The sequence below is a fragment of the Lynx rufus genome, unplaced genomic scaffold, assembly GCF_022079265.1.
Source record: "Lynx rufus isolate CCGP_SWC_20201006 ecotype Redwood Valley unplaced genomic scaffold, mLynRuf1.p SCAF_3, whole genome shotgun sequence".
Taxonomy (NCBI): domain Eukaryota; kingdom Metazoa; phylum Chordata; class Mammalia; order Carnivora; family Felidae; genus Lynx; species Lynx rufus.
In genome coordinates this window covers 29,525,817-29,538,866 of record NW_025814845.1, presented here as the reverse complement: position 1 = coordinate 29,538,866, position 13,050 = coordinate 29,525,817, and the positions used below count along the sequence as shown (strand labels likewise).

The window sequence follows — 13,050 nt, the reverse complement described above, 5'->3', positions numbered from 1 at the left end:
TAACATTATGTTTCAGGGTGTAAGACATTATTCTTTGAAGGAGGGAAGGCAATGAAACTATTTTAGAGATATAAATCCAAGCCACCCTTTACTTAAAAATGGGTTATATTCCACAGTTCATTTTATAGGGTAACTGTTTAGAATATAAAACATAGTTGACCTGTGACTAATACAGGTTTGAATTGTGTGGGTCCACTTACACATGGATTTTTTTCAGTACACATAGTACAGTACTAAAAATGTATTTTCTCCTTATGAGAGATATATATATATATATATATATATATATATATTTTTTTTTTTTTTTTTTTTTTTTTTTTTTTGAGAGAGAGCGCATGCAGGGGAGGGGCAGAGAGAGGGCACAGAGGTAACAGCTCTGCTGTGTGGGGCCTGAACTCAAAAACTGTGAGATCATGACCTGAGCTGAAGTCCACACTCAACCAACTGAGCCACCCAGAGGCCCCTCTTTCTTATGATATTAATAACATTTTCTTTACTCTCTAGCTTACTTTACTATAAGAATACAGTATATAATATATATAATATACAAAATATATGTTAATTGACTGTTATTTTTAAGGTTTCTAGTCAAGAGCAGACCATAGTTAAGTTTTCAGGGAATCAAAAGTTATATGGGGATTTTCAAATGTGTGTGGTTGGTGTCCCTAATTCCCATATTGTTCAAGGGTCAACTGTACACTGTCATAAAAATAATGTTATAAATAATTCATTTGACCCTCTAGTCACTATTCAAAAGCCCAGGTAAACTACAACTTATATTATAGGTAAAGGAAATTTGATGGTCTAACCCAGATATCTAAAAATTATTTGAGATTTCCAAATTATAATTTGAAAAGTGTGAGTTTTCATATGATTTACTGATGGAAATGGTGAAAAAGTAAAAAGGTTAACATCAAGAATTAAGTTCTAGGTCCACCCCTCTCCACCACCCCCACAATCACTTGAATCACATAATCAACATCCATTGGCTATGCAATTAATTACATAACCACTGACTATGCCATAACTTAGCTCTCATTTCTTGCCAGATCTACTTTTAGGGATAATTATGATTTTGACAAATGCTTTGTTGATTCAATTCTCATCGTATCTTAAGAGAATATTCTTAATATAAACCACTAATAATCTTACCAAAAAAGAAAAAGTCATTGTATCTTTTATGTTTAAGGTAAAGAGAACTGAAGCCAAGGAGAGCAAGTGCCTTGCCAGGAGTCATGCAGTTCATACATGACAGAAACAGGCCTGTCACAGAGATCACTGTGTGTTCACCTTTAAAACCCTTTTACTTTTACTTGTGAGAATATAGCTAGACTGCATCTCCCAGCCTCTGTCAGAGATAGGTGTGGTCTTATAATAGAAATGAACTGTGTCACCTCCAGGCTAAAGTGGCTAAGAGCAGGTGTTCCTTTCTCGTGCTTTCCTTCTCTTATAGGAGTTGAATGGAGAGGACTGAGGGCTTAGATCAAGGAAGAGGTAGTATAGACACATGGAAGATCATTCATATAGGTTATAGTCACAAGAATTCTCACATTGTATTGAGATTTATCTGTCTTAGATGGTAGCAGTATATTGACTAATATATATCTCTCCTAAATTCTCCCAGCCCAACACGTTTTTAATGCATATAAATATGGGCCCTAAAAAATGTTCTGGGAGGAAAACTGTCAATAATAATAACAGAAGCAAAATATATATTATCTAGAATGCATGTGTCATACACTATGAATACTGGTGTAGTGACTTTGGAAATCCAATATAATATACTCAAATTTACATTTGAGATAATTATTATAAAAATAAAGTAATATGTAAATATATGTGTATTTATACAAATAAATGAGAATTAAAAATTATTTTAAAATCTAGGAGAAAACATGAGCAAAAACAAATGATGGTAACTGGTGAATAATGATTTGAAGATTTAAAATATTTTTCAATAAAATGAAGTTTTATATTGTCAAAACATTGACAAGTGATTTTAAGAGTTTTACTGATCTAAGAATGAAAGAAAATTAGAACATTTAATTTTCATAAACCACAAATTATTTCAAGAACAAGATCAAGTGAATAAATCAAGTGCTTCTTTCTTAGGGTTCCTACATTTCCGATCACATTTCTTATGTTAAATTCTCAGTAATGGCGAGGCAATGAGTTAGCTGAATGTTTTTGAGTGATGAATTGCCATTATCCAAGCATAAATTCTAATCAATGTTAAATTCTGAAAGAACAATAGAGCTTTATAATATCATTACAGGCTAGTTTTGATGTTGGTATAAGCCCAATTAATAAATAGGCCATCTCTTTCCTTGTCAAGAACTTTCAGGATGTTTGGTTCTTTAACCTCTGCAATGAATAAGAATAGCTTGGGGAGCCTTTCAGCATCTGTATTCAGAGCCTCATTCTCTAAGACTGATTCACTAGGTCTGAGGTAGGACCTAAACATCACATTTTTTGAAAGCCCTACAGGCGATCTGAACACACATCACAGGCTGAAGGGTAGTGGTGTGCACTTCAGGGAGAGACAAATACATTATACAAATCAGCATGTGATGAACTTACAACTTTACACAATAGATACTTTAAACATGTGTAAACTGAATTTTTGACTAAAATATTTTAATGTGTGTTTTTTTTTTTTTTTTTTTTTTTTTTTTTGAGAGAGAGACAGAGTGTGAATGGGGGAAGGGGTAGAGACAGAGGAAGACACAGAAACTGAAGCAGGCTCCAGGCTCTGAGCTGTCAGCACAGAGCCCCACGTGGGGTTCGAACTCACAAACCGTGAGATCGTGACTTGAGTTGAAGTTGGACGCTTAACTGACTGAGCCACCCAGGTGCCCTTGACTAAAATATTTTAAATGAACTAGTTGAACTTAATGGAATATTTGTCATTTTTTAAATGAACATAAAGGTAACACATCAAAATCGTTTATACATATACATATTAACAAACAACAACTTTTGTTTCTAAAATAACATTTCAAACTTTGTTATTTCCTTTTCAAGGCTTCCACTGCCATCACATATTAAATAAACATATTATTTCAATATGACAATTAATAACTGAGATCTCTGGGCATAGAAATCACTTCAATCCACTGCTACAAATGAAAGATCAAAAGAGGTGCAGGCTTCTGATTTGTATACATGGAAAAGTGAAGCCATCCATTCACAAAAGGATCATGAAAGAGGAAGAAACAGCTACTCAAAAGACTTAAAGAGCTGCACAGCTTCCTAGCATTTCTTGTTTTAAGAAATCAGGGGGTTTACATATACACTTTTGATAATGCAAGAATTAAACTTAAAAAAATTACCACATCTCCATACAACTATAGGACCTTGGCCATTAGAAAAACTATATATAGAATTTTTACATCTAGGAGAAATCTAGTTGCATTTAACCCAATTCCCTTATTTTGAGATAAAATCCAGAGCCCAAAATGGCCAATGTAATCAACCAAAGACACACAGGCAGCCAGTTACAGAGCCAGGATCAGGAAGCATTGAGTGTTGCCCAAACCACTCACAAAGAAATGGAAATTCTTGCCTACCTTCATCCTTAAGGATGAAGCTCCCTGTATATACTCTAAGGGTATGAAAGGAGGAGGATGGTACAATATGAATGAGGGTGATTTCACAGGTGATATAATTAAGAATTTTAGACAAATGTTTACTTCTATATGACTACCCTTTTGCTAGGTATAAGAGAAAAGTCTTTTAGGTTTTCATGGGACAGAGATCACATCTCTATCCCTGGCTAATCAGACTGCTTTTAATACTATGGCTCCATGTAATTTATAATGTTAGTATTTCCTTATCATTTCTTTTCCTGTTATGTATTTCGGTTTGGAGAGTTGAACTGGAGAGGTATAGGGTAGTGAACATTTTAGGAAAATTCTAGAGTTGTGCTTTCCAGTAAATTAGCCACTAGCCTCATAGTGCTATTATAATTTTTAAAAAAATGTTTTTTTAATCTTTATTTTTGAGAGAGAGAGAGAGAGAGAGAGAGACAGAGTGTGAGTGGGGGAGGGGCAGAGAGAGAAGGAGACACAGAATCTGAAGCAGGCTCCAGGCTCTGAGCTGTCAGCACCAGAGCCCAACGCAGGGCTTGAACTCACAAACTGTGAGATCATGACCTAAGCTGAAGTCAGATGCTTAACTGACTGAGCCACCCAGGCGCCCCTACAATTTAATTACAATTAAATTTAATTAAACATTCAGTTCTAGTAGATAGACTAGTCATATTTTAAATGCTCAATAACCTCAGGGGGCTAATGGTTGCCAAAATGAATGGTACAGATATAGGACATTTCCATCAATGCAGAAAGTTCTATTAACTTCTTCAATAGAGAAATAGGAATAAGTAATACCTAGTACTTTCTTTAGAGAATCTGTCATGGGAGGATTATTAAATGAAATGATGAATGCATAGTAGCTCTAGCACAAAGTACACAGTCAAGGTAAGCTACTGTTGGTAGATCCTATGTTTTCACTGGCAAATGGAAAGGCCTGTCTTTTGTTTTTGTACAATGTTGTTTGGCTGGTTTGTTGGTTGTCTTTTTTAAAAATGATCCCCAGCATTATCAATTTTATAACTAAATTTCATACTTCCTAATTAAAATGGTCTTTTGTAAACCCAGTAGACATCAAAACCCACAATACAATCATTTAAGAATAGGCCACTTACAGAGCATTAAAAATATATTTCTCTGAGATTCTACACAATCTTTCACATAACAGAGGAAACACATCTAACATCTCTGCTTTGTTTTAGTTATATGATGTTACTACAATGGTAAATCATTAAAATCTTTCATAATGGATATTCACTGTGGAGAACTATGCATTGCTGAATATTTCCAAGCTACAAAGAAACATTTAATTTTTAGCTTACTGCCCCGCTGCAGTAGGCAATGAACTTATAAGTCATGAAAACGCCTAAACATAGCAAGGAGGCAAGTATTAAACAGAATAAACTCATCAACTATTTCCAGAGTAACTCTTAATAGACAATATTGCACCAGAAGTTAGAAACTGTGGGGCTGCAAACAAAGATAGAATCTTTAGTGAAGGAATTTGAAAAGTTTCATGAACTGGAAAGAAAATTAAATAGCAACACTGCCTAACCCTTGCAATTCCTCAGATTTCATACATGTGACACTCACACGTACAAAATACGTACCAAGACCAACATTGCCTTTTATTGAAAAACTACTTAGATTTCTTCACTTTCATCATCAGAATTTGCTTTAGGCTTTCTTCATGGAGTAAATCTTCAAAATGAGTTTAAAAAATCACTTCATAAAAATTACACTGTATGTAGATTTGAATAGAAAACAAAGCTGCATGAGACTCAAACTGGTCTGCTTGGCTTGCTCTCTCTGTGATTTACTCCTAGCTATCTGCCTCATAGCTTCTGGCATTCAGAATTCATGCTTTTGCAAATTGCAAATTACTAGATCATGAATCTTTTGGCATCCTCTACAAATATTCAAAACCACAAATGTAAAATAAGAATGTAAATTGCTTAGTATAGGCTAGCAGTCTCTAAATCTTTTTTATGCATGTCCTTTTCAGTATACTTTTAAGCATGTGCCCAAATATATGGATATTTACTAATTTATAAAAGATATACAGATACCGTTGTACAGTTTTTATATTCTAAAACATAGCAAAGATAGAGCTTTGAAGAGTAAGATAAAGGAATGTGGTTAATAATATTCTAATAACTGTATGGTGACAGATGGTAGCTAGATTTATTGTGGTGATCACTTTATAATGTATACAAATGCTCCCTGTTGTAGATCTGAAACTAATACAATATTGCTTGTCACTACACTTCAATAAAAAAGCATAAGATAAAATGTAAATAGAAGATCTATTTTTGCCATTTCTCCAGCTGATCATTTTGTATATCCCCAGTTGGAGTGTAAGTGCTACTGGAATATAGAGAAGGGAAAGATCAATATGAGCTAGTGTTTGGAAAGGCAACAAGTAGCAGGTGAGATCTGAAATGTGTCTTGGAATTAAGTGGGTGAGGAAGAAGAAGGTAAGAAGATTTGAGGTTGTGTCCTTTAAGAGGAGGACAAGGCAGGTGTATAAAAAGAAATGACAAGAGGAAAGGCAAAAGAATACCTTCACCTCTTCCCTTCTCAAGACAAATACTTTTTATTTGAGAGAGAGAGAACATGCGTGCATGAGGGCACAGGGCAGGGGCAGAGGAAGAGGGAGAGAGAGAATCATAAGCAGGTCCCATGCCCAGCACAGAGCCAGACATGGGGCTCGATCTCACGACCATGAGATCATGACCTGAGCTGAAATCGAAGAGTAGGACACTTAACTGACTGAGCTACCCAGGCGCCCAAGACAAATATTTTTGATCTTGGAATTTAAGGGAGTTTTTCCTGGTACCAGGGCCAGAATACCTATGGTGGAGAGAATTAAATGTCTTAGAAGAATCAAATTGTCTTAATAACCAGTGTGAAGGGAAAGGACCAATGGGTACTCTTATACAATGCTGCAGAGAATTAAAATAGTAGTAATGTTCCTGGGACGCCTGGGTGGCTCAGTCGGTTTAGAGTCTGACTCTTGATTTCAGCTCAGGTCATGATCCCGGATTCATGGGATCAAGTCCCATGTTGGGCTCTGCACTGACTGCAGCGCCTGCTTGAGATTCTTTCCCCCTCTCTCTGCCCCTCCCCTGCTCGTGTGCTCTCTCTCTCAAAAACAGAAATAAATTAAAAACAATAGTAGTATTGTTCCTGAAATGACTCTGACAATACAAATAAAAAACCCTAAAAACGTGCACACCTTTGGGACTTTATCCAAAGAAAACAATCATTTGTATGTATAGAGATGAATAGAGATCTTGCTACAGGGAAGGCTTATCACAGGCTGTTTCTAACAGGAAAATACTGAAAACAACCCAAATTCTAAAAAAGAAACAGAACATTGGTTAAACAAAAGGTGTATCTGTGCAGGGGAGGATGAAGCAGCCATTTAAAAAGATGTAACAGTTAACGACAAGGAAAACTGTTCTAGCGGACGTTGTTTTTGCCTATCCAGGATCCCTTCTTATGGTAACAGATCCATGTCTACCTTTTGGGAAACCACACATTCCCCTATCTCAGTCCACATGGCTTGGGAAGAGATGGATCTTCCCCCTGAACAGGGTTGGACTGGGACCTGGCTGGTAAGAGTATCACATCTCCTAGCAATTATGATTGGTTTGAATGAACCCATGACCCAAACAAGGCCAGTAAGAGTCAATTTCAAGATGTTAGCTGGCACTCTTTGAAGAGTCACTCTCTTTCCATTGAGGTTGCTAAGCTGATAAAAAGTAAACATGCAGCTGCCAGTGGCTTTTTTGCTACCATCCTGTGAACCTGCCCGAGAAAATGCTGTCACAAAGGAAAACAGAATCTAGAGAGGAAGAGTAATAAGATTTGTGGTGTTATTTGAGTATCTGCATTCAGCCATGAATAAAACTAAGCTTTAACCGTGGATTTTTAATTTATTTATATGAACCAAAAATTTCTCGTTTTTTGCTTTAGTCAGTTTGAGCTGGGCTTCTGTCTTCTACAACAACAACAAAAAATCCCAATTTTAATATTTGCATCAGGGCAAAAAAGTGGGTTACAAAATAGAATCTACAGTAAGATTCAGATTTTCACTTGAAAAATACATATATTTATTAAATATGTATAGAAAATATACTTGAAGAACACTTCTCCAAATTCTTAATGGCTGTTATTTTTGGGGTGGCAGGATAGTGGTTCTTATTTTTCTGTTTATACTTATCTCTATTTTCCAATATCTCTGTGGTAAAAATACTACATAAAATGGAAAAAACTAATTAAAAAACTCTAAAGAACTCTATTCAGCTGTCTTCATCCCTTGCTCTCTGTTGTTTATAACTCCAAAATCATTCTTTCCTTCTACCACAGTAGTGAATTTTGCTGGACACATCGCTACCCAGGTAAAGATCACATTTCTGAGCCTCCCTTGCAACTGGCTGTGGCCACGTGACTAGGTTTTCAACAAAAGAGTATGAGCAGAATTGATACATGCAACTTGTGCTATTCGCTTAATATCTTCCCTTTTCTTTTGTTGGTCCTTCCCACAGGCTAGAATGAAGAGTTGAGTAGCTTTGAGAAGGAGTTGAGTAAGCTTTGAATGTGAAGGATGGAGAAACAATATGGAAGGAATCTGGATCTCTGTGTAAACTTGTGAAGCAGAGCTACTTATCAGCCCTGAGCTGCTTGCTTATCTGTTAGGAAATAGAAAAATAAACTTCTATTTTATTTGAGCCACTGTACTTCTGAATCTCTTTGTTTATATCATCTTAACCTATCCCTTACTAATATGCTCCCTAAAGTTAAATGACCAAATTATATGGCTATGTGCATATGGGTGTATATGTGTGTGTGTGGCAGGGTGTGATTGTTTTCATGCCTAATATACCTAACATTAAAATTGTAAAACCTTGCTATCTAGTTCCAAATGGATAAAAATAAAGAACAAGCAATAAGTGGCATAAAGGCAGTTTCTCTGCCTTTAAAATTTGGAGTTATAAAGGCCAGTTGTGCAATTGTAGCACCAATCCTTTTTCCTAGGCTGATTCTTCAGCTTTCTCAGCAGCTCTGCGAACTCATATGATTCCAACAAATTCCTATTCTGTTAAACCAGCCAATTTCAGTTGCTTAAAACTAAGAAGGCACAGTGATGCAGCATACAGGGATGCTTTAGAAGGTTCATGAACTCCTTGCACTGTATACTAAATATTTAACACATACACATACACACCTACATGTGCACACACACACATGTGTTCTTCAGTTTTAGGTCAAGGGAATCCATGCTATGATTTGGGCATATATGTGTGACAGAACATGCAATACAACCTTCCCAGATACAAGTACATTACAGTTGAACTTCTTTGCAATCCCCGGAAACAGAATTCGTTTCATGTGGAAATGTAGAGGATTTAAATTTCAGACCATACCAGAAATAATAGACTGGTTCAAACAAGGAGATGTGGAGACAACATAAAGAGGGTTAAGAAAAGAAGGTAGCTAGCGCTTAAAAAAAGTGGAGATAACCCCTTGTTGGGAAAGCCTCGAGGAGGACCTAAATGCTTCAAGAAGAGTTAAAGAATAGCAAGGATATCTGTAATTGAAACACAAAGGAATGAGCAGCCAATTAAGATGGGTCAGATGGAAGACTGTGGATAAAGAGTTGTGGCCATGTTAAGAAACTATACCTGTTAGCCAGCCAGGCTTGGCATTTTCAAGAACCAGGCTAAGAAAATTAGCTGAGGAGAGAAAGTGAAATTGGTTTAGAATGAATCATTAACTATTATGTTAATCCAAGCTGAACTTAGTGATGAAATAGTCACAGACAACTGCCTACTGGTGTGTGAGCATGAAATCTACATCTTAATTGCTTGAGCTCAAAATGCAGCCACTTCCAAGTGATCAAGGTCAATATCAACAGTGTAAGTGAGGTTGATAGTATTTATCCTTGATATGTTGACTAAAATGTACTTTACTTTGTGGTCTTACTCCCCACAACTCATAACCCCAGTCTAATCATGAGAAAAACATCAGACAAATATCAATTGAGTAAGACATTCTACAAAACACCTGACCAGTACTAGTACTCCCCAAACTGCCAAAGTCATCAAAGAGAAGGAAAGTCTGAGAAACTGTCACAGCCCAGAGGAGCCTAAGGAGACATGCTAACTAAATATACCATGGGATTCTGGGATTCTGGAGAGGATCCCACAATAAAAAAAGTACATTAGGTAGAAATTCAGAAAATCTGAATGAAGTATGGACTTCAGTTAATAATAATGTATCAACACTGGCTCATTAATAGTAACATGTACCACACTAATATATTAAAAATACGAAAAACTGAGGGTAGGAATTCACTACACTATTTTGCAACTTTCCTGTAAATCTAAAACAGTTGTAAAAACACAAAGTTCATTTTTTTTTAATTTTTTTTTTCAACGTTTTTTATTTATTTTTGGGACAGAGAGAGACAGAGCATGAACGGCGGAGGGGCAGAGAGAGAGGGAGACACAGAATCGGAAACAGGCTCCAGGCTCCGAGCCATCAGCCCAGAGCCCGACGCGGGGCTTGAACTCACGGACCGCGAGATCGTGACCTGGCTGATGTCGGATGCTTAACCGACTGCGCCACCCAGGCGCCCCATAAGTTCATTTTTTTTAAATGCAGTTTTATTTCACTTACAAACTTGGAGGAAGTTATCTAGGCTTTCTGTTCTTCATTGGTTTCATCTATAAAATTAGAATGGTAACAGTGGCTATCTCAAATTTGTTGTGAAGACCAAATGACTTAATACTAAAATGCATAAAACAGTGCCTCACAGATACTAAGCAGCCAGTCAGTATTAGCTATTATTAGTTTTGAATGTTTGTAAAGTACAGTAATATTTTATGCATATTGCCTAAAGTATGATATCGAGATCTGACATGTAAAATATTAAGGTCTAACTTTATGAACAAAGCTGGAAATAATGAAATTTCCCCCAATATGTCAAAAATGACATAATTTCAAAGCTGGCAAATCAAGTGAAGTATAAACTGTGTTAGTATTAATCTATGGTCACAAGGTAGGTCAAAATGTAAACTTTGCTGGCCCTGGTAAGAATTCATCCTGCATTAAGGGCTTAGGAACCTAGTACTCACATAAAAGGTGGCAACTCTCACTTAGGATCTAAAATTCTTCACGGTATAAAAAATAAATGTTGTATTTTAATGTCAATGTAATGACTTAGATGATTCCCACGGAGAAAATGCTGGCTAGGTTACAGACCCAAGATCAAAGTCAAAAGATAAAAACTTTTAAATCATTTAGATGTGTGGCAGGAGAAATGAGTGGAAGTCTAAGGTCTGAGACAGACATTTCTTCTTGTTAGAATACAACTAATCAAACACAGGGAACCTACGATGCTTTTAACTACTACCTTGAATTGCGCAGACCCACTGTAAGTGCTGGCATTTTTGTGCAGGTAAAACCACTCAGCTGTTTTCCCTTTCTTTCTAATAACTCAAAATTTCAATCTAAGTTCTCAGATTTACCTATGTAAGTAACACGAATGCTTAAAAAAGAAATTCTCTCTTTACCGTTAAGTATCTCCCTGTTATGTCTTTGACATTTTAAAATACCAATCTATAATATACTCAAATAAAATGTTTACTATGTTTTCTTTTTTGTAAATATTATGTAAGAAAAAGAATTATTCCCAGTTATATACAAAAATGTGATGAATGTCAGCATAGCTTCTTTTGACATTAACAGTGACAGCTTTTGATTTGTTTACAGTAGAAGGGCAACCACCCAGAGACTGCTCACTTAATCACAAAGCTGGGGGCAAATACATATATCCTTATGACAAAGATCAAAGACTCAGAGCTGAAGGACTGAAGGAAGATGTGAGAATCAGATATTTAATCTAGTATAAAACAGGGGAGTAATAGCGACACACAAATGTCAATTCTAAATCCAGAATGGTGGGATTTTTTCCCTTTTTGCAATAATATGTTAGGACAGAGATTTCAAAACCTTTGGGAATATTAAGATGCTTTGACACATTTATTTCCCTTCTTATATCTAAAAATCAGAGACTTTTTAAAAGTACATTTTATTTTTGAAATTATAATGTTAGGATTAGTTTGGTCACTGCAAATCTAAATTATTTACTCCCATCTTATTATTTACTTTCTCAATCTTCTTGATTAGCATTTTTAAAGCAACTACATTTAGATTTTTTAAAATACCATTTTCTTACTTTTATATCCCCTGTAAGTAAAAATGTCAATTTTATATTCTTGAATTATGCATAATCTCTCACTTTAAAAAAAAAAAAAAAAGGCAACCTTTTTCTTTCATAATGAATATCCCACTAAGATGATATTTTGATATGGATACTAAAGAATACATTAACTTAATTTTAATAATCATTAGTTATGCATACAACCTTTGTTGTAAGAAAGTAAATTATAGCAACTAAGGTGTGTATAACCTTTCCAACTTTATATATTGTATATGTTCACATATGTATAATCTCTCCAGGTAGTAGTTACAGGTTAAGATTTTTTAAATTTATGGTGATAAATAAATGCTTTGTTTTTCTGATTTTGTTAAAATATTCTTGATACAGTGTATTGATTTTCAAATGGAAAGATGATTATTTTTTGGTTTTCCACAAAAATGATACACCGTGAACCTTTTACTATATACATTATTATTCTCTTTATGGCAACAAGTCTCCAAAGAAAATACAAAGCAATGAAACCACACTAACTCAACTGCTCTCCATATTAAAATTATTTGTGTCTCCTATTCACTTAAGATAATGCCAAATCACAAACTAATTACATTGTTTAAAAATTAAATACACTAGTTACCTATGTAAAGATATGCCCCTCTCTCCAGTATACAAATGATTATAGATGACTGGTCTATATTTATTATTATTCCAACACCACAGTTCAGAATTCCATGTTCTGAAGGTTAGAAGAGAAGGCAGTAAATATCCCTAAGTAATAGATACTTGAATATATGAACTCATTTTGTCTCCATCTCTTATGATGCCTATAATTGACAATAATCACCATACAAATTACAAGTGTTATCAAAACCTGAAAGAAATTTTAAAAGAAGAATCCAGTAATCAAATTAGACAAATAGCCTTTAAATATTTAGAAATATTCCTGAATGAAGCTGAATCAGAAAGATGATTTTCATGCTATAACTTATTACATAATATAGTGTAGTAGTTTAAACTGATTAATGAGAAAATTCATTTCAAAGATAAAGCCAGGTTCCAAAGGTGAAGATGAATGAAGTCATTGTGAAATCACCAATTTATTCTTTATGTTCTCTCCTCAAACTCACTTCCCCTTGTTGCTCTGCCTTCACCCATTAACCACATCTAGCTCCTCTATGTTCCCTTATACTCTCCTGAAGGAATGCCCTTCACTTCCCTAAACAGCACAAT

General features: G+C 35.2%; 1 protein-coding gene across 3 annotated transcripts in view; it reads right to left on the bottom strand.

The window, feature by feature from the left end:
• KLHL5 (kelch like family member 5) overlaps positions 1-13,050 on the bottom strand; it is an 88,747-nt gene that overhangs the window by 56,331 nt on the left and 19,366 nt on the right. The window contains exon 2 of one of the 3 annotated variants that reach the window (XM_047091345.1): positions 12,458-12,556. The exons of the other annotated variants lie outside the window; for them this stretch is intronic. Within the exon in view, the coding sequence (XP_046947301.1) occupies positions 12,458-12,556 (99 nt within the window). The remainder of the gene's footprint in view (positions 1-12,457; positions 12,557-13,050) is intronic. 3 annotated transcript variants of the gene reach the window in all.